This window comes from Dama dama, chromosome 29 (assembly GCF_033118175.1).
Source record: "Dama dama isolate Ldn47 chromosome 29, ASM3311817v1, whole genome shotgun sequence".
NCBI lineage: Eukaryota > Metazoa > Chordata > Mammalia > Artiodactyla > Cervidae > Dama > Dama dama.
The window spans coordinates 67,135,725-67,161,769 of NC_083709.1; the positions used below are offsets into that span (position 1 = coordinate 67,135,725).

At 40.1% G+C, this 26,045-nt stretch overlaps 1 protein-coding gene across 2 annotated transcripts in view; it reads left to right on the forward strand.

Moving 5' to 3' along the window:
- The first annotated feature begins 475 nt into the window (after positions 1-475).
- Positions 476-26,045, forward strand: part of MELK (maternal embryonic leucine zipper kinase) — a 73,551-nt gene continuing 47,981 nt past the window's right edge. Inside the window, exons 1-8 of one of the 2 annotated variants that reach the window (XM_061132284.1) lie at positions 476-605; positions 5,671-5,766; positions 7,373-7,458; positions 9,489-9,605; positions 10,488-10,631; positions 11,818-11,886; positions 13,644-13,736; positions 18,770-18,868. In XM_061132284.1, coding sequence (XP_060988267.1) covers positions 5,709-5,766; positions 7,373-7,458; positions 9,489-9,605; positions 10,488-10,631; positions 11,818-11,886; positions 13,644-13,736; positions 18,770-18,868 — 666 coding nt within the window. In that variant the 5' untranslated portion in view covers positions 476-605; positions 5,671-5,708. The remainder of the gene's footprint in view (positions 606-5,670; positions 5,767-7,372; positions 7,459-9,488; positions 9,606-10,487; positions 10,632-11,817; positions 11,887-13,643; positions 13,737-18,769; positions 18,869-26,045) is intronic. The other variant, XM_061132285.1, reaches the window with a different exon arrangement.

Genomic DNA, 26,045 nt, shown 5'->3' on the forward strand with positions numbered 1-26,045 from the left:
ATACATCGGGTGAAAGTCACCTAAATAACGACCAAACGGTAAAACGCATTAGAAGGACTTTACAGTGAAGCTAGGTTGGTGTTTCTAGTACCTTGAGTTATCTAATGGCTCCTGGGGATTTCATTCCTCGCGGCAACACAGTTGATAGTAAGATGTAGAGAGGGCAGAGGTATACTTGTCTTTCGCTGGATGAGCCAAGGGCCGTGAGGCTAGAGGAGGACGGAAATGAGAACCTTCACCACTAGTGACTTCTCCGCAGATTAATTTTAGGAAAGAGAACTTAAGAAAGTTTAAATATGTGGAAACTCTGTACGTCCACCCCACCAGGTAAGTCTTCCCGCGCCCTCAGTCACACTCCAGGCTGACCACCGAGACTTGACGTCCCCTCTCCGCCGGCGCGCGACCCCGCCCCCTCCTCGCAGGGGCCGCCCCGCCCCCGATGAGCCCCGCCCCCGCCGCGCCCCGCCCCTTCCGGCGCGCGAGGTTTGATTCCCTTGGCGGGCGGAAGCGGCCAGAACCTGACCATCCCAAAGGTTTTCCGGGATTGCGGTCCGGTGCGTCTGTCTTTCTGCCTGGTTCAGCCCCTCCCAGCCCTCCGCCCTCAGGTCAGTGCGTCCCGCGTGGGTGAGGGCCGAGGCCCCGGCAGTGCGCAGCGCGGGGGACAGCGGCTTGAGCCCACGGTGCTGCTGGCTCACCGGAGTTTTGGGAGACTTCCTGGAGCCCCCGCCTTACGAGTTCGGTTCCCTGGATGAGATAATTAGCCTTTCCGACCCCCCTTTTTCCCCGCTGTAAGTGGAGATAGTGATCGTACCCGCCTCCGGTTATCGATGAGGTGTGCAGTGGAAGCGCTTGCCACCTAGGAGGCTGGGATAGATGTGAATTCCCATTCCACGTTTGCACGACCATGACGGTCTCCGAGAAAGACGTTCAAAGAAGGATTCAAGTTTTTTCTGTTCGTACAACTCAATTTACTGGGGCAGTTCAGTGAAAAAGGAAACGTGTTATGTCTTATCAGCCCTCTTTCAGAGTGCAAAGGCTTCCTCTTCCTTCACCTTCTCAAAGTAGTGGCTTAAGAGACTTACACTAAAGGGGAGTATGCGCCGAATGCTATAGGAGTAAAAGTGGCCCTCACCGAAAGACCAGTAGGGGAAGGGAAACTGCCAAAGGAGGGCGTCCCAGGGGCGTCGTCCGGCCCCTCTCCTTCCTAGGATGAGTAACTATTGAGCGTCACCATTGGTATTTCTCTTTGGTAATGGCAAGGGAAAGGGGGAAGGTGGGGCAGCATCACAGGTGCCTGGAGTTTTGCTTAGAGACTAGTGTTCCTCAGTTTTTTCTTCATATTTTGGTTTCTATTTCTGTGCTGTGTGGGATAAATCAGAAACGCCCTCACTGCATCTTCACGGGCTTGTCTCACCAGTGGATCCATCCTTTCAGTATATCCACTGTGGACCAAGGAGATGATCAGATCAATCTCTTACTGCCTTTGGGAATGAATGCCTCTCTGTTGGTGCTCCCAGAAGCCTCTGCAAGGGAGCAGAACTGGATGTTAATTAAATGTATTACAAGGTCATATTGTAAGACATTCTGTATTCTGCTTCTCATGTGAAATATCCTCAGCATCAATGTCTTACCAAGCTCACTAGATAACGTAAATGTGCTACACAGCAGGTAATAGCATAGGCCAAACAAGACTATGTTGGTAAGAAAATGCCTCCAATTTGTTGCTATCCTATAAAATTTACTGATAAAATTCCTCCCACTATCTAGGCAGTTCCTTGTTTCCTCAGAAAAGTTCAGGTCCACAATTTTATATAGCTCCAGTTCTATTTAGTCACATTCAGAAGGACAATCAGGTGTCTGATTGGGGTCTAGTTCCCTACTTTAACCACAGTTGGGAGGTTCCCTTCCACATTTAACTAATCATATACCTCCTTTAGCAGCAGCTGGATAACTCCAGTCACATGTCCTTATTCTATATTTCCAGACTCTAGAGGATAAACAGCGAGGAGACTTAAGAATATTTAGAACCAATTCTACTTCCACAAGCCAAGTAAAATCTGCTATCATTATAGCAGTTTGTGATATAAACACTAGTTTTCTTTTTTTTTTTTAACATTAGTTTTCTTATACAGTAGCAAAAATAATGTTAGCTGGATTAAATAGATATAATTTAGGCCCACATTAGTTTTACTTCTCTGAAGAAATGGTATGATTTGAGGGAAGGGAGTAGATAAGCAAATGGAAGGTAGAAAAAAAGAGGAGGTATGTGATTCAGTCTTAAACTGATGCAGTTCGATCTCTGCTAGTTGACTGAAGGCTATAACCTGAAAGTTCAAAACTCATTTGGGAAAAATCTGTCAATACATTGATTAAGATGCTCTTATGTCCTTTATCTGGGAAAATCAGTTCCAACATCATACCAATTGCTTTCTTTTTCTGAGTGGCAATTTAAAATAGCCCAGTCTTTGGTATGGAATTTAGGCATGTGCATGGTGGCAATTAGAATCTTATATTTCCTAAGACCTGTTTCTTTTCCTTTGTCTATTTTCATCTCATGATCTTTTGTTAGTTTGTTTTTTGGCTGTGCCATGCGGCTTGCAGGATCTCAGTTGCCCATCAGAGCTTGAACCTGGACCACAGCAGTGAAAGGCTGGAATCCTTACCACTAGGCCACTGGGGAACTTTTTCCATTTCATGGTTTTTAAGCTCCATAATGTCTGTTTGTGTTTCCTCTTTAACCCCTATGTTCTGAATACCCCAATATTGCATTAGTTGGGGCTCTGCTCTCTAAGGAACATGATAGCCTACTTTTATATCAGACAATTTTCTAAACAGATTTATAGCCTAACATCCCTCCATTTCCAATATCCTGGTCACTCTCTTCTCCCTCATTAGGATCCGAAAGATTTCTTAGCCTTGTATTGACCTCTGCATTTTACTGCTATTTTTACCTGTTTTAAAAGTTCTTAGTCCTGTAATTCCTGTCTTTGGGGGTGTGGTTCCACTTTATTCCCAATTTGCTCCAGTGACAAATGCGCTTTTAAAGGTTTCTGAATTAGTACTGCTGTTAAGGATATTTCTCATCCTGTATCTCGTGCCCAGGAAGAATAAATATGTCCTCTGTACTGTCTCCTTGCCTAGAACAACTTTTGCCACTCGAATGGAAGCAGAAATATTTCATTTTATGTCACCAGCGTTCTATTAGCATCAGGATCTGACTCCTTCTTTTGTTTGCCTACGCCATTCGTGCAGATTCAGCTAGATTAAAAGTTCAACCTGCTTATTAAGTTGGTCCAATGCCAGTTCTTCCTAGAAAATGACTAATATTGTTTACTGGATCTCGGTCTTTTTTCCATTATCTTTATCTTTCTTGCTATTTCAACTTTGACATTGCTACTAAAACCATTTTTTAATCTGATTGTTTTCTTGAGTTTTGATATTTTTCCCTCCAAAACTTTTGCTCTAGGGTTTATTTCACTGACCAAATTTTTGAAGGTTTTTTACTTGCTAAATAACCTACCTTTTATCTCCAAGTAAAATGACTCATGGAATCAGAGTGCTTTAAGCATTTTAAGAGGATATTTAAAGAGATATTAAAAAAAGGTCAGTGGCTCTTGGGCTTTTGGTAATTTCATTCAGTGTTTTCTCCACCTCAGTTTAAGAAGATGGCCCATCTTCACTATAGTAAAAACCTACCCTGTGTTTTCCTTTATAAACTCACCATAGTCCTGAGGTTGAGACTAGACCATACTCTAGGTCTTCCAAAGTCACCACCATTATTAAGATTTAATAACATGCTGGTCACTCAGCTCTGGAAGAACCAGGATGAAGGACAGAGAACTTAAAAGTTAGTGAGCATGATGCTGGCCACATAACTGATCCCAGAGCCTTCAGCAGATTTGCTAAAACTCTCCGTGTTGGTAAGGGAGGCTATCTGGCTCTAGAAAGGAGCACCAGCCCCAGGTTTCCACTACGGAGTGGTAGCAATTACGACAGGCATGAGTTCTGTCCTCTCCAGGTGGAACTTTACCCGAGCCCCAGTTGGCTGTGCATATACTTACCTAAGTGGTGCAGAGAGTGGGGTCCTGGGGTCTTGAACCCTGTACTGCCATACCCAGTCCGCTGCTAGGTCGCAGGAAGCTCTGGGCTCAGGAGTCATACCAGCAAAGGAGGAGTTCATCACTAGTTAGGTCTTGGCTCAAAGCCCTTTGTGATCTCTAGATCCCTTGGTGTGCTGTGCTGGTTTACCTATAAGAAAGCTCCACTTTGCAGCACCTAAACTCAGGTCCCAGGACCTGACCTGTATAGGAGCGCTTCCAAATTTATTTAGAAATCGGCTTCCTAGAAGTTTTCTTTTACTAGTTTTGCTTTTTTCCCTTCCTTCTTGGCTTCCATGAAGCTATATTCTTCTTACTTTTCTAATTGTCATCTTCATGCTCTTCCTCTTGCCACTCCTAGCTATAAGTCTGGTATGAGTAAGGCCTTATCTGTATATATTTTAAACGTTTGTCTTTAAAGTCTTTACTCTAATTGATTTTGTGTGTGGTGTGTGGTAGAGATGCAGTGTTCTTTTTCCCCACATGCCTAACCAATTGTCCCAGCACCACATCTGCATTTCTTTATGCTGGTACTTCTGAAAGCAGCTTCAGTTCGGTACATGTCAGCCTTTTCTTCCTCTGGGATCTTTGCATCTACATTCTTTTTTTCTGGAATTCTCTTCCTCTCATTCTTTTCAAGTTAGCAATTTTTCTTAAGGCCTATGAACTACAAACCATTAGGAACACATCTGTAATTTAAAAACATTAGGTGTCCTTAGCTTGCTGCAGCAAGAGGATCCCTGCTCCCTAGGATCTTGGGCATCTCAATAAGAGTGAGTTGAAAGGGGCTTATATATAGGTTTGGGCTTGTGCTGGGGAAACGAGGACCAGTTTTGGAATGGATTCTATCAAAGAGCAGGAGCATTTCAGCTTTTGTCTATCTGAGGAAAGTGGGAGCAATGAGGTAGTGCTAGGGGTGTCATTGGTGAGAAAGCAGCAGTCTGTCAAATAAAAGGACATTATCGTTTTAACTGCTTCAGGGACTTCCCTGGTGGTCCAGTGGTTAAGACTGTGCTACCGATACAGGGGGCCTGGGTTTGATCCCTGGTCAGGAAATTAGATCCCACATGCTACAACTAAGAATTGACATGCTGCAACAACTAAAGATCCTGCAAGCAACTAAGACCCAGAGCAGCCAAATAAGTAAATAAAAATTAATGTTAAAAGAAAATAGTTTTAACTGCTTCACATAGGAACATTCTTTACATGGTCATGGATAAGTCCTGTGGGAAACATTGTTCAAATTTTGATGAGAACATCCCAGTCTGATTATTTTTATGATTAACCATTTCTCTGCCTATTTAAAGGACCCTTTTCTATCCTGAAATGATAACAATATTCTATTAAAAGTTTTTAAAGATTTACCTTTCATATTTGTCTTTATTTGATCTGGAATTGATTTTTATGTATGGAGTGAGAGGAACCTAGTTTTATCTTGTTTTTTTTCCTATGGCTAATCAGTTTTCTCAATATGGTTTATATGCCTGAGACTTATTTATATTTGTAGTTACAAGAGTAAGGAGATAATCTCTTAGTATTTCTCTTTTTGATTGTGTACTGTTTTGTCTTACAGGTTCTTTTTATAATTTTGAGTAAACTTCCAGGAGGACCATGAAAGATTATGATGAACTTCTCAAATACTATGAATTATATGAAACTATTGGGACAGGTAATTAATTTTTTCTTGAAGAGAATAGGTCATCCATTTGAGAGTAGGGTGAAATGGGACAGCCATGAGCTGTTTTTCTTTTTTTTAAATTTACTTATTTTTAAGGAATCTCCATACCATCTTCCATAGTGGCTGTATCAATTTACATTCCCATCAACAGTGCAAGAGCGTTCCTTTTTCTCCACATCCTCTCCGGCAAACAACAAAATTAGGTAAAGCAATTATCCTTCAATTAAAAAAAAAACAAAACAGAAGCAATATTATAAAAAATTCAATAAAGACTCTAAAAATGAAAAAAAAAATTTTACTTATTTTTAGTTGAAGGATAATTGCTTTAAATTATTGTGTTGGTTTCTGCCAAACCATGAGCTTTTTAGCCTAACTTACATAGTTTAAAAATTTTTGAACTTATTTTAGTAAGAAAAAGTTGAGCAAGAGAGGTGAGTTGTAGGAAAGGTCTTGCAGTTCATTTTATTAAGAATAAAAGTCACTGGAGAGTTTTGAGCCAAGGAGTGATCTGACCTTTTGTTTTTAAGGATCACTCTGGCTACTTGATTGTGGAAAAAATGGCTGGGAGAGGGCAAAGGCAGAAGCAGATAGATGTTAGGAAGTTACTGCAGTAATTTAGGTGAGTGATACTGGAGATATGGTGACATGGATGGTGATAGAACTGAAGGTCGTGGGATTCTGTGTGTAGAAAGGGGTGGGCTTCTGCATACAGACACACATGTGTATATATAAATATAATTTATTGAGACATAATACACAGTAAAATAAGCAAAGTGTAATACATTTGGTGGTGTTTTGGCTCACATATGCCCATATGTTCAGATCAGGACATAGAATGTTTCCATTCAGTGCCTGCCCCCTTCCCCCAAGATAAACGTTAATAAGTTTTTGAAGACAGAGCCAATGGGCTATGTTTTTTTTTTTGGTTATAGTGCCTAGGTCAATGGGCTATGTTAATGGGTTGGGTATGGGGTGTGAGACAAAAGAGAAGGGCTAAAGATGACTTCCAGGCTTTTGGCCTGATCTGGGAAGATGAGTTTGCCATTTACTGAGATGGGGAACACCATGGGAGGGACTTTTGGGAACTTCTTTTTAGAGGTACTAAGTTTGTTTCTTTCAGATACCTGAATGTAGATATTTACCCAGCTTTTGAGCCAATTTTGAAACATAATTGCTTAGTTTTTCAGTTTTAAAACTGAATAGAAGTTTCATATTATTTGTCTTTTGTCTCTGCAACTTTATATGGTATTTTGACAATGTTAATTAAAAAGCAGGTTTAATTGCAATGTTAATTATAAAACAAATTTCTAAAGAATTAGAAAACAAATCTCTACTTCTTCCTAATTGCAAAATTAAAGATGTCCTATAATGGCAAAAAGGAATCTTTAGCCAGTCATTGGATAAAGAGAGGTTAGGATCATGGCTAACGCTTTGGAAGCAATATGTAAAAAAGGGCCACAAACTTCAGGAAAATATAGCTCAAGAGAGCTTTATAAAGTCCATGGAAAGGTATTTGTGCTTGAGTTTTCAGTTTGCTCTGCTGATGCTATTTAAGTTAGTTCGCTTATCTCTTCATAATACATTTTCCTTTACTTAGGTGGCTTTGCAAAGGTCAAACTTGCCTGCCATATCCTCACTGGAGAAATGGTAGCTATAAAAATCATGGATAAAAATGCGCTAGGGGTAAGTTTAACATTATTTTAAAAATATTTATGGATCAGTTTTGTGCATTACGACCTGAATTTTCTCTAATGTTCTAGTTATTGCTCTTTTATTAAAATAACACTTCCACAGCCAGTTATGTATAAATCTGTGGTTTTAAAAGGGTTTCCCTGGTGGCTCCACTGAGATAAAGAATATCTCAGGTAAAGAATATTGGCAGGCAGATAAAGAATCTGCCTACCAATGCAGGAGACCCAGGAGATGCAAGTTCGATCCCTGGGTTGGGAAGATCCCCTGGAGAAGGAAATGGAAACCCACTCCAGTAGTCTTGCCTGAAAAATTCCAAGGACAGAGGAGCCTGGCAGAGTTTAATATGAATTGTTACTTTATTTTTAAGGATGTAAGTGCTGATTAACATATATAAATAAGTTGAAGAGAATGTCGTGTTATAGTAGTATCACTCAATTCTCTGAACTCCTTCTGAAATACATGCCAAAAATCACGAAGTGATCTATATCAGAATTATTTTAAATAACCTGTCAATTGACAATTCAGACTCTCCTTCAGTATTTTTGTTTTCAGTGCTCAATATTATGTTTATTAAACTAATAAAAAGATATTAAAAATCATTTATCTTGATCATTTAAACGTTGGTTATAAAACTGATTAATTTAATTCCCTTAAGCAATTTAAACTTCAGTTATAACTTTGGTGTACCTTATTTACTTGACCTAGCAAACACCTTAATAGCAGATAAAATGTGAATTGTTATTATCAAATGTAACATACTAGTACTCAAAACTTATTCTAAAGCATCAATATGATGATATTAATTCATTAATTCTAAACTGGCTTTATATTTCCTGTTGTTATTGTGCTTATTTTATTTACTTCCTAGGACTTTAAAAATATTTTGATTACTTTCAGGGTTTTAGTCATCAGATTACCACATCCCCCCAAAAAAGAAGAAAAAAAGATCATCATATCAGAATAGTTAAAGTTACAACTTCTTGGTTAAGAACTAATATCAGGTTGCATGGCCCTAAGTTAATTGGATCTTAAACCACTGATCATTAGACTGAGTCCCTTTTTATAATAAAATATTACTTGTTTACTCCATGGATATCTGGATTCTTATCTTTACTATGGACTTTAAAATTTTTTCAACTTGGCTATCCTCCTCCCAGCCAACTTCTTATTTTGAAAAATTTCAAGCTCTTTGAAAAGTTGAGAGACTGAGATCGTGAATACCTTTTATCTACACTCACCAATTTTTAACTGAGCAGGCTTCTTTTTTAAAAAATTTATTTTTGATTGAAGGATAATTGCTTTACAGTATTGCACTGGTTTCTATCAAACATTAACATGGATCAGCCATCGGTTTCATCATGCTTCTTTTTTTGTTGTTGTTTTCTTTTTTTTTTTTTTTTCATTTATTTTTATTAGTTGGAGGCTAATTACTTTACAATATTGTAGTGGGTTTTGTCATACATTGACATGAATCAGCCATGGAGTTACATGTATTCCCCATCCCAATCCCCCTTCCCACCTTCCTCTCTACCCGATCCCTCTGGGTCTTCCCAGTGCACCAGGCCCCAGCACTTGTCTCATGCATCCCACCTGGGCTGGTGATCTGTTTCACCCTAGATAATATACATGTTTCGATGCTGTTCTCTCGAAACATCCCACCCTCACCTTCTCCCACAGAGTCCAAATGGACATTGTGGAGACCGAAGGGGTAGCCTAGACATGCACACTGGATAGTGTTCCTGTCATTTTCCTTGTTTGGAATGCTAACCTTCTAAAGGGAGTGAGGTTGTTTTATTTTTTCTGGATGTTGTGTTCTTGCCTCAGATTGAACTTTTCTTTTGTAAAACCCTCAGGTCCTCTTGAAAATGTACACAGAAATAAGCCTTTGTTTTCTATTGTTGAGCAAATTGTTTTGAGGCCATTGACTGCTTTTGCTACTTAGTATCAGAGTTGTTGAGATTGGGGCTTGGAATATTTTCCAAATAAGTTTATTGCTCATTTAATAAAATGTTTTGTCACAGAGTGATTTGCCTCGGGTCAAAACAGAAATTGATGCCTTGAAGAACCTAAGACATGAGCATATATGTCAACTCTACCATGTGATAGAGACAGCCAACAAAATATTCATGGTTCTCGAGGTCAGTAGTAAGTTCCAGAGACCTGAAGTTATTTGTCTCTGTCTTAGTCTGTTTGGGCTGCTGTAACAAGTATCACAGACTGAGTAGCTTATGAGCAATAGCAACTTATTTCTCACAGTTCTGGAGGCTGGGAATCCCAAGATCAAGGCACCAGCGTGGTCGGGTAAGGGTCCTCTTTCTGGTTCGTAGCTGGTACCTTATTGCCGTGTGCTTACGTGATAGAAAAGGCTAGGGATCTCTCTGGAGCCTCTTTTAATGAGAGCACTGATTTCATTCACGAGGACTCCGCCCTCATGTCTTAATCATCTCCCAAAGGTTCCACCGTCTAAAATCACCATCTTCAGGGATTAGAGTTTCCACACAGGAATTTTTTTGGGGACACAAATGTTTGTTCAGGTCATTCTCTTTCATTTTATGATAGTTATGAGAGAGGTATTAAATTCATTTCACTTGCAAGATTAAATGCTAAGTGGCTTACCTGTTTAAGTTCTATCTGTAACAATTTAGACCAAGTAGACATGTATAATAAATTGGAGATACATAGTAAATATATCCTTTGTGATATCCTCCTCATGTGATGGTGTACTTTAGTGGACAGAATAGGTTAGAATTTGTTCCTGGAGAAAACCTGTGTGAAGCATCAGAGACCCAGTGCAACTAAAAAATAATAAATAAGTTAATTTAAAAAAATAGCTCAAGACCAAACGTATTCCAAACGCTGAAATACTGAGAGTGTATTTTTGAATATACCTAAATTAGTTCATTCCTTTGCTTGTAAATTGAATTAACAACATCTCTGAGTTAAGTATGATTTTTTAATTTTAAATTCCTCTGATTTTTGCAAGTAATAATGATATTTATGTGACTCTGCTGCTCTTGCAGTATTGCCCTGGAGGAGAGCTGTTTGACTACATAATTTCCCACGATCGCCTGTCAGAGGAGGAGACCCGTATTGTCTTCCGTCAGATAGTATCTGCAGTTGCTTACGTGCACAGCCAAGGCTATGCTCACAGGGACCTCAAACCAGTAAGTGACTGCATCACAGATGCTCACCTGAGAATTTGACATCATTTACCTGTCATCACTGTTTCCAAATGTTCGTTCTGCTTAGAATTTATCTGGGCTTTGCTTATTTTTTTGTTCCATCGCTAATGTATCTTTCTTTTTCCTTTTTGACTTTTGACTCCTGCTAGGCTCTTCTGGATGGACTTACTGGTGTTCTATTTCTTTGTCAATTTTGTGTGACATTATAAATGTCTTTGTAATCAGCTGCAGAATATAAACCTCAGGTTTTATTCGTAAGAAAGAAGAGTTTTGAGTATTTTCTTTGAGAATATTGTCTTTGAGTATCTTCCTCTTGATACTCTTTTCCTGACATCATCTTCCTTTAATTTTAATTCCATTGTGCTTCAGAAATGAACAGTTCAGTGAAATGGGCAGATTCTGCTTTTCAAGGGCAGAATAAAAATTTGCTACTCTTAAGTGTGTAGGCTCTGACTAATATGCATGCTGGTGAGCATGAATTTCAATGTAATTTGGTACTAGGGTTTGAGATCTAGAATTGCCCTAACAAGATACGGCAGTTTCTGTCCTTTTCCCTTTGTTTTTATCCACCTCTTTGATTCGAGTTCACCCTTTCTGTTCAAACTTGCCTTTGGCACATATTATGTTTACTTGTAGTTGAGCCTCATAGTGCCAAGGAGAAAGTGGTTTATGCTAATGTGTCTTGAGGGGAAGCAGGATAGTTATCAACATTCCTCTCCTCTTCTCTTTCCTTCTATTCTTGTCACTTCATTGTTTTTTTTTTCAAATTAATTTTTTTACTCCGGACCCAACCTTAAAGTGCTTTTAGGAGTAGCTAGACGTAGGATGTTGGAGAAGTCAATGGCACCCCACTCCAGTACTCTTGCCTGGAAAATCCCATGGAGGGAGGAGCCTGTTGGGCTGCAAGCCATGGGGTCGCTAAGAGTCAGACACAACTGAGCGACTTCACTTTCACTTTTCACGTTCATGCATTGGAGAAGGAAATGGCAACCCACTCCAGTGTTCTTGCCTGGAGAATCCCAGGGACGGGGGAGCCTGGTGGGCTGCCGTCTATGGGGTCGCACAGAGTCGGACACGACTGAAGTGACTCGGCAGCAGCAGCAGCAGCAGAGGTAGGATGTGATATGAGGAAGACTGTATAGTTATGAAAATGTCTTTTTTTTTTCAGGAAAATTTGTTGTTTGATGAATATCATAAATTAAAGCTGATTGACTTTGGTCTCTGTGCAAAGCCCAAGGTAAGTGCAGAGATAAAAAGGAGTTTATTTCCTTTGCCAGTGCACCTCTTGCCTGTTATCTTATACTAACTTCCATTTAGTATTTAGTGAACCTGGTTGCATCCATTGAGAAGAATGCTAAATTTCACACTTTTTATAAGTTCTCTTGATGATTTTAACATGTAGCCAAGGTTGAAACCCACTGCTCTAGGTCCAGGGTTGGTCCTGCTGACAGCCCCATGGGTATGCTGAGAGAGAATTTGCAGGACTGAGGTGGCAGGAAGCCATCACAGTATGAATGCTGAATTGACCACGTGTTTGCAGTTGGAGTATGTTCCTGTTAGGTGATGCCTTTCTTTGTTTAGATATGCATTTCAGGAAATCTAGTGAAAATCTGTTCTTTATTATCCAAATGGTTATATAACTAACAATTAGTTACATTTTGAGAGACAATCCCCTTTCCTTATAAAAGAAGAAGGAAAAAGTCCATATGTACTTTAAAATTTATACCGTAAAAAAATAAATAAATAGAATTTATACCGTGAATGGTTTCCTTAATTTGCACTCCACAGTTAAGCACTGGTGTTCTGCAGCATACCTTCTCTTTGAGGTGACTTTGAACCTTCTCCTTTGTGGCTGCTATTGGAGGCTTCCTCTTGAGTCCTCTAATGATGGTACTCACAGTCTCTAAAATGAACTGTCTACCCTCATTAAGAATGTTGAAATTTCAGGCTTGTCTCAGCCCCTTGGTTATTTCCTGCCCCAATCAGAATTAGCTGGGTGCAGAGGGAGGCAGATTTTGCCCCTTTGGCTGAATGTCTGATTCTTTCTGATTTTCCTCTCCTTCCCTTGGCTCTTCAGAGATTGTCAGTCGAGTCTTGTATCTGGGAACCAAATGCAAGAAGGCATTTTTCTGATCGACAAGCAATAAAGATAAAGCTTACTTTGAGCCGATAAGCTGGTTTAAGTCATGTTCATCACAGGAGGCGGTGGAGAATGTTTGTGACAGACTCCGGCAGCCTTTATTTATGGCTCCACGGATTCAACTCACACAGACTCCATCTCACAAAGCAAGACTTGACTGGGAGAAGGTGGCCTCAGCATTCTGCTGAGGAGCTATCTTCTGGGTGTGCTGTTGCAGTTGTAAATGAAATCTTACAATTTCATAAGTCATTTGCCATTTGTGGAACTCTGTGGAAGTGTTGGGCAGTGGTATCATTTGCATTATGGCTCCAAATTTGTGTGGGAGACCAGAGGATCCTTATTTGAACAGATCTGGAGGCTGAGGTCATGATCTGTGTTATAACCAAGTCTAGAAAACAGGCTCCCAAGGCTTTGTTTTGTGTAGTATTTGCTCTCTTCCCTCTTGGGGAAAAGAAACTTAACGTATTTGTAAAAATTTGCTATTAGAGATAGGCTCCTTTAGAGAAATAATCTTTTTCTTGAGTACTTGGGAGTGGGAGGACTTGGGTGCTTGTGTGTATGCTAAACTGATTATTATGCAAATGGATGCCTAGGGAAGTAGAACTTGACTGAGCTAAGGGGAGAAGGATTTTTTTCCTGCCAGGTCTTGGTGGTGTTGGAAATCCAGAGAAGAGGAAGCCACACATGCATGCATGCACATGGGCAGAGTATTGAGTTGGCGGCAGAAAGTCTCTTATCATTTGGGGTAACTCTTATCTAGCATCTCTTTGCTTATATTGGAAGAATGTTTATCAGGGTTTTAATTCTCTTAAGGGCTGTAGTTAATAAGTGTTTCATTTTTATCTTATTGGCAGGGTAACAAGGATCATCACCTGCAGACCTGCTGTGGGAGTCTTGCTTATGCAGCACCTGAATTAATACAAGGCAACTCCTATCTGGGATCAGAGGTAATTATTCAGTGATTAATTCAATATATAATCAGTATGTGTTTACTGGTGATCTGCAGTGAGTCAGGCACTGTGTGTTGAGGATGTAACGAGGTAAGAAATAAACTTGTTAAAGAGTTGTCTAGTCAGAGAGTGAGATATGTACGGTAATAAGGGAAATGAACAGCTTGCAATAAATATAATAATACATAGTATTCTTGTGAAACAGGGATGTATTTCTGGTATTTTGTGTTTAACAGTGCCATAATTTAGACTGATTAGTCCAGCCAGGTAGTGTATGAGGCCAGGATTATAGGCTTAGTTTGCAGAGATGGTGTTTAGCACAGAGAAAACCTGTACTTTATCCGAGGCCTACAGTCCCGTGTAAGAGGCCCAGGCTCAGAAAGCCCTGGGCATTGCTGCTTAACTACTGGCTACCATGTGCTGGTCAGCCCCTTACACTCTTTGGAGTCCTGATTTTGCTGATACTGTCATAAAATGGAAAAGGTTTAGTTGTCAGAAGCTCTGGAAATACGGGGTTGCACAGTTTTCTTTAGTTCAGGATGTTTCTGAATCTTAACGTGCTCCTGTGCAGTGTCCCCCGGGAGGAGACCGGGGCAGAGGGCAGCTGCTTCATGCGCCTGCAGAGTCCACTTCTTATGTGGAGCATCTTTTGGAACTGGTGTTATGTGGGAGAAACTTTGAGATATGCCAGTTTACTTAGTTTGTAACATGAGACGATGAAGACTAACTTATTTTTGGTGACCTTTTATTTGGATATATTCTCAAACTTACAGAATAGTTACAAATATGGAATGAGAAGCTTCTATATATATTTTGCCAAATGTACAGCTGTTTACATTTTTCCCTATTTGCTTTAGTGTTCTCTATGTTTATATACATGTAAATTATGTTTTGAACCAATGGAGAGTAAGTTGGAGACATCATACCCCTTTATCATTAGATGCTATGTATATATTTCCTAAAAGCAAGGGCTCTCTTATTTATTTATTATTTTTTTGGCCATGCTGCGTGGCTTGTGGGATGATCTTAGTTCACTCACCAGGGATTGATTGAACCTGGGCCTCAGTAGTAAAAGCGCTGAATCCTAACCACGGGACTGCTGGGAAATTCCCAAGGTGTCCTTCTTTTAGTTATCAAAATAAATTCACTTTAGTTATCAAAATCAGAGAGTTTAACATTGGTACAATTTATTTAACCCACAATTCATGTTCAGATGGTGTTAATTGTACCAATAGTGTCTTTTACAGCTCTATTTTCCCTCCAGTCCAGGATTCCATCCAGGATCATGTGTTGCACTGTTGCATTTCTTTGTTCTTTAATTTGGAAGACTTCCTTAGGCTTTCTTCATCTTCATGACCTTGAAATTTTGGGGGAAGCTGGTTATTTTATAAAATGGCCCTCAATTTGAATTTGTTTGATTAATTTTGGGTTATGCATTTTTGTCAGAAATACCACAAAGGTGATATTGTGGCCTTCTCAGGGCATCATAAGAAATGGACAGACTTTTACTGAATATGTATTATAGTCCTGGAATCATGCTAGATCTTTTTTTTTTTTCTTCCAATTGTGGTAAAATACACATGACATAATATTTGCCATCTTAACCATTTATAAGGATACAGTTCCTATTTGAACTATTTTTAAATGTGCAATTCAGTAGTGTACATTCATATTATTGTACATTGTACATTCATATTATTGTGCAGTCAATCTCCGGAGCTCTTTTAATCTTGCACAACTGAGACTATACCTATTAAATAGTAACTCCATTCCCCACTCCCTGCTCCCCTGGTAGCTATCCTTCTACTGTCTATCCGTGTGAGTTTGACTAAGCTAGGTACCTTGTATTGTGGACTCATACAATATTTGTTTTTTGTGTGACTGCTTTATTTTATTAGTGTAATATCGTCAAGGTTCATCCATATTGTGGAGCATGTGTCAGAATTTCCCTCCTTTTTAAGTCTGAGTAATATACCATTGCATGTATATACCATATTTTATTTATGCATTTATCATGGGCGCTAGGATTACTATTATCTTTTGGTTATTGTGAATAATGCTGGTAGACACACATATCTCTTTGAGACCTTGCTTTCAGTTCTCTCGGATATATACCCAAATGTGGAATTGCTAGATCATATGGTAGTTCTATTTTTAATTTTCTGAGGAACTGCCATACTGTTTTCCATAGTGGCAGCAGCATTTTACATTCCTGTAATAATGCACAAGGATTCCACATGGTAGATCCTTTTTATAATTTTCATTTAATCTGCACAAAAATCCCGTGGAGTGGATACTGTTACTCTGTTTCATAAGATAAAGATGATGAAGATACTAGGGCTCAGAAATTAAGTGCCTTTGCAGGATCACAACTAGCAACTGTGGGTCAAGATTTGAACTGAGTGAAGCTTTACCGGCCACCTGTACGCTTTCTAGTCTCCTAGAAGGAGTGGTAATCACATGCCTGATGCTCACAAGATTCCTAGAGGTCTGGTGATGAGGCTCTGCTGGTTTGAATGGATCAAGGTTTTCCCATAGGATCTTGTTTTCTTATCCATTTTAGTTTAGTTTTCCATCCTTCTAGGATAATTTCTTAAGGACAGTGTACCAAGGCATTGTCTGGGGGCAATTGTTAAAATATGCAGAACTCAGGGCAGTATATTTAGAGATTTTGGTTTTGTTTTCTAAGGTGGGGCTTTAGGAATCTTCTTTTTTAAATAAGTAATTTAGATTATTCTGTTGCTCATGGTTCAGATCATGCTTTATGGAATGTTCCATAGTAAACATCTCTAATTCCTTTTGTAATTTCTCAGAGGAAGTCTCTCTGTTGACCTCTTCTTATGGCATTTGACGAGGCCACATTAGCCCTCTCTTTCCTGTGTAGCCTTTTTCTTTGTGTTTAGTCTTTGTTAGTTTCATTAGTATGTGTCTTGGTGTGTTTCTCCTTGGATTTATCCTGTATGGGACTCTTTGCACCTCTTGGACTTGATTGACTATTTCCTTTTCCATGCTGGGGAAATTTTCAACTATAATCTAGTCAAAAATTTTCTCATACCCTTTCTTTTTCTCTTCTTCTTCTGGGACCCCTACAATTCAAATGTTGGTGTGTTTGATATTGTCACAGAGGTCTCTGAGGCCATCCTCAGTTCTTTTCATTCTTTTTACTTTTTTCTGCTCTTCAGAAGTTATTTTCACCATTTTGTCCTCTAGTTCACGGATTCGTTCTTAGGCTTCAGATATTCTGCTATTGATTCCTTCTAGAGTGTTTTTAATTTTGGTAATTGTGTTGTTTGTCTCTGTATGTTTATTCTTTAATTCTTCTAGGTCTTTGTTAATTGAGTCTTGCATTTTCTCCATTTTGTTTTCAAGGTTTTTGATCATCTTTACTATCATTCTGAATTGTTTCTCAGGGAATTTGCATAGTTCCTCTTCATTTATTTGGACTTAATGTGTTTCTGGTATGTTCCTTCATTTGTATAGTATTTCTCTGCCTTTTCATTATTTATTTAAACTTACTGTGTTTGAGGTCTCTTTTTCCCAGGCTTCAAGATTGAATTCTTTCTTCCTTTTGGTTTCTGCCCTCCTAAGGTTGGTCCACTGGTTTGTGTAAGCTTCGTTTAGGGTGAGATTTGTGCTGAGTTTGTTTGTTTTTTCTCTGATGGGCAAGGCTGAGTGAGGTGGTAATCCTGTCTGCTGATGACTGGGTTTGTATTTTTGTTTTGTTTGTTGTTTAGATGTGCTACTGGTGGTTGGGTGATGCCGGGTCTTGTATTCTTATATTCAAGTGGTTTCCTTTGTGTGAGTTCTCACTATTTGATACTCCCTAGGGTTAGTTCTCTGGTAGTCTAGGGTCTTGGGGTCAGTGCTCCCACTCCAGAGGCTCAGGGCGTGATCTCTTCTTCTTCCTGGTCACTCTGCTCCAGCCCCCCTGGCCTCTGCTGTTCCACATCTATGCCTGTTGCCCCCTCTGCCACGAATCTCCTTTCCTGTCCTCTTAGCCTGCTTGATTTCTCTCCTTAGCTGTGTTACCACCTGGCAGAACAGCTGTCTGTCTCCCCCTCCCCGACCCGGTAGAGCTTCAGCACTTTCTCCAATTCCGCTTATAGTATGGTACCTAATACAGTTTTCCCACCCGTGCCTCTCCTGTGTGGCCTCTTTACCGTAACTTTAACACCCCGGTCAGGAGTGCCATGCCACCAAGACTCAATTTACAGATGAAGCATTTGACATCTTTCAGGCATAAATGGTTAATTTCTGACCTCCTGCAACTTGGAAGAACAATCAGTTGTTCACTTGAAAGTACACTGTTCATCCAGGGGCTCCTCATTGAGTCCTAATAATAGGATGTGATTTGGTAGCAGGTCTAGGTGTGAGGTTGGTGTTATTTAGTATAAAAATTAAAGTTTTCCCAAGGCTCAAATGAGGGTGGGAGCTGTGACTTCTCAGCCAGTGGTCAGATGGCTATCTTACGGAAAGGTTAACTCCTTCCTGGGATTTTGAGATCTGTAGGGTTATTTGTACTGGCAGGCTACTTTCTAGCCTTGAGCCTTGAAAAGTCATTTGTTGAACTTTATTAAGGTTTCTCTACATAGAGAGGACTTTACAGTGCAGCTTAGTCACGTTTGCAGATTATCAGTAGTAAATTTTAAAACTTGTTTTGACTTTCTCATGCATGTTTGCATAATCCTCATATGTAGTAAACCCTCAGTAGCACTATAGTTTTCTCTTTCAGAATCAGAGACTTAGCCTCATCTTCTTCCGTATCATGCCCAATCCAGCCAACTGGAAAAGATTTTCTATTAAGCATTGGAGGGGAGTGCACTGAACTGGAAGTCAATAGACCTGCCTGGGTGGCCTGCTGTTGGCTGGGTGACTTTGGATGAGCCTTCCTTTTCTGGGCTTCACATTGTAGAATGAGCTGGTTTGAATTGGATGATCTCTGAGTTCTTTTCCAGCTCTGTAAAGATTCTGTGTACTGCTATTTTGAAATCTGTTCTAATTTTTTGTCTTTTGATTTTTTTTTCCCTCAGGCAGATGTTTGGAGCATGGGCATACTCTTATATGTACTTATGTGTGGCTTTCTACCATTTGATGACGATAATGTCATGGCTTTGTACAAAAAGATTATGGTGAGTATTACAAGGCATAGAATTTCATTGTGAGAGTTTATTATACTGCAAACTATAAGCTTCTATTTATAAAAGTACAGAAACAGGTGGAAGTAAGCTATGCTGTTAGAAGTAAGGATGGTGGTTACTCTTTGGAGGTGCGTAGTGACTGAGAGACGTGGTGGAAGCTTCTGTTTGGCTTTTGATCTGAATGCTGATTATATTTATGGATTCAGTTTTTGAAAACTTATCAAGATATACCCTATGATAGGTGTCCTTTTCTATATGTATATTATACTTCTTCAATAAGAAGCTTAACAAAACAAAAACAAATGAGGAAGTAAACATGTAGGCTGATTTTCCTGGTAAGAATTTTTGTTTTGTATCCTGAAATGATGCCTTAGTAAGTTGCTATATTAAACCACATTTTTTGTTTGAGTTATGCTAAAACGAGAGAAGCTTTTTTTTTTGAAGGTAAAATTGGCCTTAAGGTATAATAAAACCACAATGAAGAGTGTTGTAAGTTTTGTTAAAATCATATATATTAGAGATAGTAGATTGAGATTATGGGGCAGTGGCAGGGTGACTACTTAAGGGTAAAGGGTTTCTTTACCCTTTGATGAAATGTTTATGAATGTTGGTAAGGTTGATGAAAACATTATAGAATTAGACAGTGGTGATGATTACACAACTTGGTGAATATATTAAGGACCACTGAAGTGTATACTTTAAAAGTGAATTTTATGTTATATGAACTATATTCAATTAAAAAAATAAGAAATCATATGGGAAGGAAAGTAGTAAAATTCTCTTTAAAGGTTATATTCAAAGCACACTAACAAAAGAAGACTTGTAAAGAGGAAGAGCTCCACGTTGTATCCATAGCAAACCAAGGTCAGACCAGCAGAGCAGCTTCTCAATGCAGCTGGAATTCCGTTCTGTTTAACAAATACTTCCTGAAGGTCTTCTTTGAGATACTGAAAAGCATGAACAAAGATCTATGAAACTTGGTCATTTTCCCCCAGGGCCAGATTTCCTGGTGGAGACAGATATATGGCTATCTAAAAAGGGGAAAAGTTACATATACATGTATCCACTTTCCCTTCAAACCCCTTCCATCCAAGCTGCCACATATCATTGAGCAGAATTCCCTGTGCTGTACGGTAGGCCGTTGTTGGTTATCCATCTTAAATATAGCAGGGTGTGCATGGCCTCCCAGACTCCTTAACATGTGTATTTTGTGGCTGAGTCCCTTCGCTGCTCACCTGAAACTGTCACGACATTGTTAATCGGCTATACCGCAGTGCAAGATAAAAAATTCAAAAGGAAAAAATGAAAATAAAAAGGGGAAAGGGTGAAGGATGCCATGTTTATAACAGAGGTATAAGTGAAGTTAATGCAGGAGTGGATGTGGGATTTGGGAGAACGTCTTACAGGAAGTGAGGTTTGAGCTGGGCTTTGAAAAGTTAGAAGCACTTGAGAAAGGGATGTGGGAGAGAGCATGTCTGGTGGACAGTATCAGCAAAGGCACAATGGGAGTAGCATGGGGAGAAATGATCAGAAGTTTTCTGTGTCTGGACCATTAGGTCTCTAACTCCCTTTTGTAGGGAGGCTGCCTACACCAGCTCTTATTTCTGGGAAGTAGCACACAGGGTTGAAAGTGGCAGAGGCGGTTGGCTCATTGCCTACTCTATAGAACAACCAAGGCTAAGGGCCCAGAGTTCAGTCTGCAGTTATTTATTTGACTTAATAGTTTTTCCTGTATCCCACCCTGGAAAACGCTTTAAAAATCAGTGCCAAAACTACAAGAGTAGTTTGGGGAAGTGATGGCATTGTAGTAGTTCCAGTTTCTTGAAGGCTGAGGAGGTCTGATTCTGCAGGATCAGGGAGAAGTGGTGTTAGCCGTAGCTGCTGCTCATGGTTTGGGGAACTGCGAGCGTGTGTGCTTCTCCTTGGAGAGGGGCATGGATGGGGCAGCGGGCTGGAGCCTCCCGGGGTAGCTGAGACAGCACGTGCTTCTCCCCAGCCCTTCTCACAAAGCCTCCTCTAGACTTTGCGGGGTAGCAGTTGGTGCCTTGGCTCTACTAGCAACGCTGCCTGGGACAGCAGTTCTGGCCTCACAGAGCCACAGCCCCCTGCCTAACAGCAGGATACGGGGAGAACAGTGTTGAGACCCCTTTGCAGCTTCAGCTTTAGTTAACACATGCGGGTGAATGAGGCTTGGTCTTTGGGCAGCTCAGGGACAATTTTCCAGTTATACTTTTGAAAAATATTTGGCTAACCTCTTGAGTTATTCCCGCTTTTTGCTACTCTTTCTTTAAAGTAGCACTCTGTTTTTTATTCTGAAAATAACTTTAGTATTATAAGCTGCTAGTATGTTTTACCAAACTCTTTTTGGGGGGTCGGGGGTACTCCATGCTAAAGAAATAAACTGACAGACAAATTTCTCCAAAGATGGAGAAGAATGGGTCTGTTAGGTGTTAATAGCATGAAATCTTAAACCTTCTAGAATTCTAGAAAGACAATGTGGAGACACAACGGTCATAGAGTTACCCTGTTTTCTCCTCTCTGTTTCTTGTTTCATATTTAAATTTTCACTAAAACATCTCTCGCCCTGGCTGTGTCCATGTATCACTCTCAGGGTGGGGGAAGCCTTAGCTATGGACTTTGTGCCCTGGTTTACAGCCCTGGCAACATAACAGCATCACTTGGGGGTGCTTTAAAAACATCAGGTCCAACCCCCAGAGAAGTTAAGTCAGAATCTCATTGATATTTTAAAAATCCAGGATCTCTACTTTCTGCCTGTGGACTTCGGCAGATTACTTAGCCTCTGTGTGTGTGTGTCGGCTTCTTCATCTGTAAAATAGGTGATAGATTCACAACACAGGGTTGTCAGGATTAAATGCGTTAGTCCATTTAGTGTAATGCTCAGTAAATGTTAGCTATTATGACTGACATACATTTCTAAATTTGGTTTGCCAACATTTTGTCCAGGACTTAACATTTGTTCAGAGATTTATATGTAGTTTTCTTTTCTAGAACTCTTTTGGGTTTTTTTGGCTTCAAGATTTTACTAGCCATGTAAAGTTAATTGGGGACTATTCTTCCTTTTACTGTTTATTTTGTGTGTGTGTGTGTGTGGAGAGGTGGTTTAAGCTTGGAGTTTTGGGGTGTTATGGAATATGCTTGAAAATCCATCTCCGACAGTGACTTCTTTATGGGAAGATTTTAAAATAGGAAGATCCCGTTACTTTACTGAAAGCTCTCCACTTTACTCAAGCCAGAGTGTAAGCGGTAGGCATCATCCTAGGTGAACTGGCTTCCCAGTGTCTCAGCGTCCTCATTGCTAACTCATCTTAGGATGAAGTTCTTAAATCTTAAACAGTTTCTGAACACCTATCTGTGCCAGGCACTTTTCTAGATGCTTGGAATATGTCATGATCTGTGAGTAAAACAGATGGAAGGTCCTTGCCCCCATGGAGTTTATATTACAGTGGCAGGGAAAAAAATACTGATAGTGGTAGAAAGAGATAATAGGTATAATAAATAAACTATATTAAAAGATGATCGACTTCCCTGGTGGTTCAGACAGTAAAAGTGTCTGCCTACAATGTGAGAGACCCGGGTTCAATCCCTGGGTCGAGAAGATCCCCTGGAGAAGGAAATAGCAACCCACTCCAGTATTCTTGCCTGGAAAATCCCATGGACGGAGAAACCTGGTAGGCTACAGTCCATGGGGTCGCAAAGAGTTGGACACGACTGAATGACTTCACTTTCACTTTCATGTGCTTTAGAAAAAAGAGAAAAATTGAGCAGGGTAAAGAGGAATCAGAATAGATGAAGGGGTGTAAAGGGGAAAAGAAGGGCATTCAGTTCAGTTCAGTCACTCAGTTGTGCCTGACTCTTTGCGACCCCATGAACCACAGCACGCCTGGCTTCCCTGTCCATCACCAACTGCTGGAGTCCACCCAAACTCATGTCCATCGAGTTGGTGATGCCATCCAACCATCTCATCCTCTGTCGTCCCCTTCTCCTCCTGCCCTCAATCTTTCCAAGCATCAGGGTCTTTTCAAATGACCTTTTCAAATGAGTCAGCTCTTCGCATCAGGTGGCCAAAGTATTGGCGTTTCAGCTTCAGCATCAGTCCTTCCAATGAACACCCAGGACTGATCTCCTTTAGGATGGACTGGTTGGAGCTCCTTGCAGTCCAAGGGACTCTCAAGAGTCTTCTCCAGCACCACAGTTCAAAAGCATCAATTCTTTGGTGCTCAGCTTTCTTTATAGTCCAACTCTCACATCCATACATGACCACTAGAAAAACCATAGCCTTGACTAGACGGACCTTTGTTGGCAAAGTAATATCTCTGCTTTTTAACATGCTGTCTAGGTTGGTCATAACTTTCCTTCCAAGGAGTAAGCGTCTTTTAATTTCATGGCTGCAATCAGCATCTGCAGTGATTTTGGAGCCCAGAAAAATAAAGTCAGCCACTGTTTCCACTGTCTCCCCATCTATTTGCCATGAAGTGATGGAACCAGATGCCATGATCCTGGTTGCATTTTTAGATATTAAATAAGGTAGTCGGAGGTGAGATTTGAGCAAGATTTGGTGAGAAGGAGGTGAGAATGTTAGTCAAGTGGTCATTGAGGCAGAGATATTTCAGGCAAGAAAGCAGAGCAAAGGCTAGTAGGTAGAAGCATGCCTGGTGTGGTCAGGGGAGAGCAGACGGCCCGCGCCCCTGGAGTGGAGTGAAGTAGCAGAGCCATGGAAACCAAGTCTCAGGGGCTCGGAGCTCCAGCTGCCTTGGGCTCTGTAGCTGTCAAAGATTCTGGCTTTTTCTATAAGTGACATAGGGTACCACCAGAGGGTTCTGAGCAGAAAACAGACTTGGTCTTGTTAAGATTTTATCAGGACCACAGTGGCTACAGTGTGGAGATAGGCTATAAGAAGCAAAGAGGAGAACCAGGGAGATGGGTGAGGGGAATGTGGTGGTAATTTTCAGACAAGAGATGGTAACCATTGAAGTAGTGAGAAGTGGTTGGATTCTAGGTGTCTTTTTTTTTTTTTTAATTATTTAAAAATGAACACAGAGTAAAATAAAAATTTTGTGTGTAACAGTTCTACAGATTTTAAGAGTCTCATGCTCTACCGACTGAGCTAGCCAGGCTACAGATAGTTCTACAGATTTTAACACACAGAGATTCGTGTAGCCACCTCCATAGTCAGGATATATGTTTAGACTAATCTGTTGTCTTCAAGGTATTGCTAGTGTAATTTGCTGATGGATGGGATGAGGGGAGTGACCTGAGCAACTAGAAAGTTGGAACTGCCATCAGCCGAGATGGAGAAGATTCCTGGTGGAGCACGGATGATAAGGAGTTCAGTTTTGAGCATAATGAATGTGTCTATTTTGTCTAAATTTTTGTTTATTGGCATAATGTTGTTTACTTAACCCCTTACAAAGTGCATATCAGATTTTTATGTATTTTTTTTTTCCAGATTAATCTATACTATGTAAGGAATCTTTTATTTTATCTCTTTATGCTACCCCTTTCCCAGTTTCGTCATACAGATGGTAGCATACCACAACACTGTTCTGTATCTTGTCTTCTAACGGTATGTGTTGGAAATGGTACCATTTCATACCCAACTCAGAACTTTTCATAGATTTTTTTTTCTTTTTTTAAATTTTAATTGGAGGCTAATTACTTTACAATATTGTGTTTTTTGCCATACAGTCACATGAATCTGCCATGGGTGTACATGTGTTCCCCATCTTGAACCCCCCTCCCACCCCCCTCCCCACCCCATCCCTCTGGGTCATCCCGGTGCACCAGCCCTGAGCATCCTGCCTCATGCATCGAACCTGGACTGGCAATCTGTTTCACATATGATAATATACATGTTTCAATGCTATTCTCTCAAGTCATCCCACCCTCACCTTCTCCCATAGAGTCCAAAAGACTGTTCTATACATCTGTGTCTCTTTTGCTGTCTCGCATATAGGGTCATCGTTACCATCTTTCTAAATTCCATATATTCATAGAATTCACTTCATAGAATTGCAGTGTATTGTACTTTAATTTATCTAAACCAGCCTTAATTTATGTACCTTAATTTAAATTATGTACCTTAATTTATCTAAAATATAAATTTAAAAATTTTAAATGATAAATTATATACCTTAATTTATCTAAACAATCCTAGGTTAATCCTAGGGTATTTAAGTAGTTTCTAAGTAGTCATTTTGTACATTGTGCATATATCGATAGGAAAATTTCTCGAAGAGTTATGGGTCAGTTGTTGTTAAGTCATGCCTCACTCTTTGCGACCCCATGAACTGCAGCACACCAGGCTTCTCTGTCCTTTACCAACTCCTAAAGTTTGCTCAAACTCACGTCCATTGAAGTCGGCGATGCCATCCAACCATCTCATCCTCTGTCGTCCCCTTCTCCTCCTGCCCTCAATCTTTCCCAGCATCAGGGTCTTCCAGTGAGTCAGCTCTTGGCATCAGGTGGTCAAAGTATTGGAGCTTCAGCTTCAGCATCAGTCCTTCCAGTGACTGTTCAGGGTTGATCTCCTTTAGGACGGACTGGCTTGATCTCCTTGCTGTCCAAGGGACTCTCCAGAGTCTTCTCCAGCACTACAGTTTGAAGGTATCAATTCTTTGGCGCTAAACCTTTTCTATTGTCCAGCTCTCACATCTGTACATGAGTACTGGAAAAACCATAGCTTTGACTATACAGACCTTTGTTGGCAAAGTAATGTCTCTGTTTTTTAATACTCTGTCTAGGTTTGTCATTGCTTTTCTTCCAAGGAGCAGACATCTTTTAATTTCATACCTGCAGTCACCATCCACAGTGATTTTGGAGCCCAAGAAAATAAAAGTCCATCACTGTTTCCATTGTTTCCCCATCTATTTGCCATGAAGTGATGGGACCAGATGCCATGATCTTAGTTTTTTGAAGACTGAGTTTTATTTTAAGCCAGCATTTTTGCTCTCCTCTTTCACCTTCATCAAGAAGTTCTTTAGTTCCTTTGCTTTCTGCCATAAGTGTGGTGTCATCTGCATATCTGAGGTTATTGAAATTTCTCTCTGCAATCTTGATTCCAGCTTGTGCTTCATCCAGCCTGGCATTTCACATGATGCAATCTGCATATAAGTTAAATAAATAAGGTGACAATATACACCCTTTACGT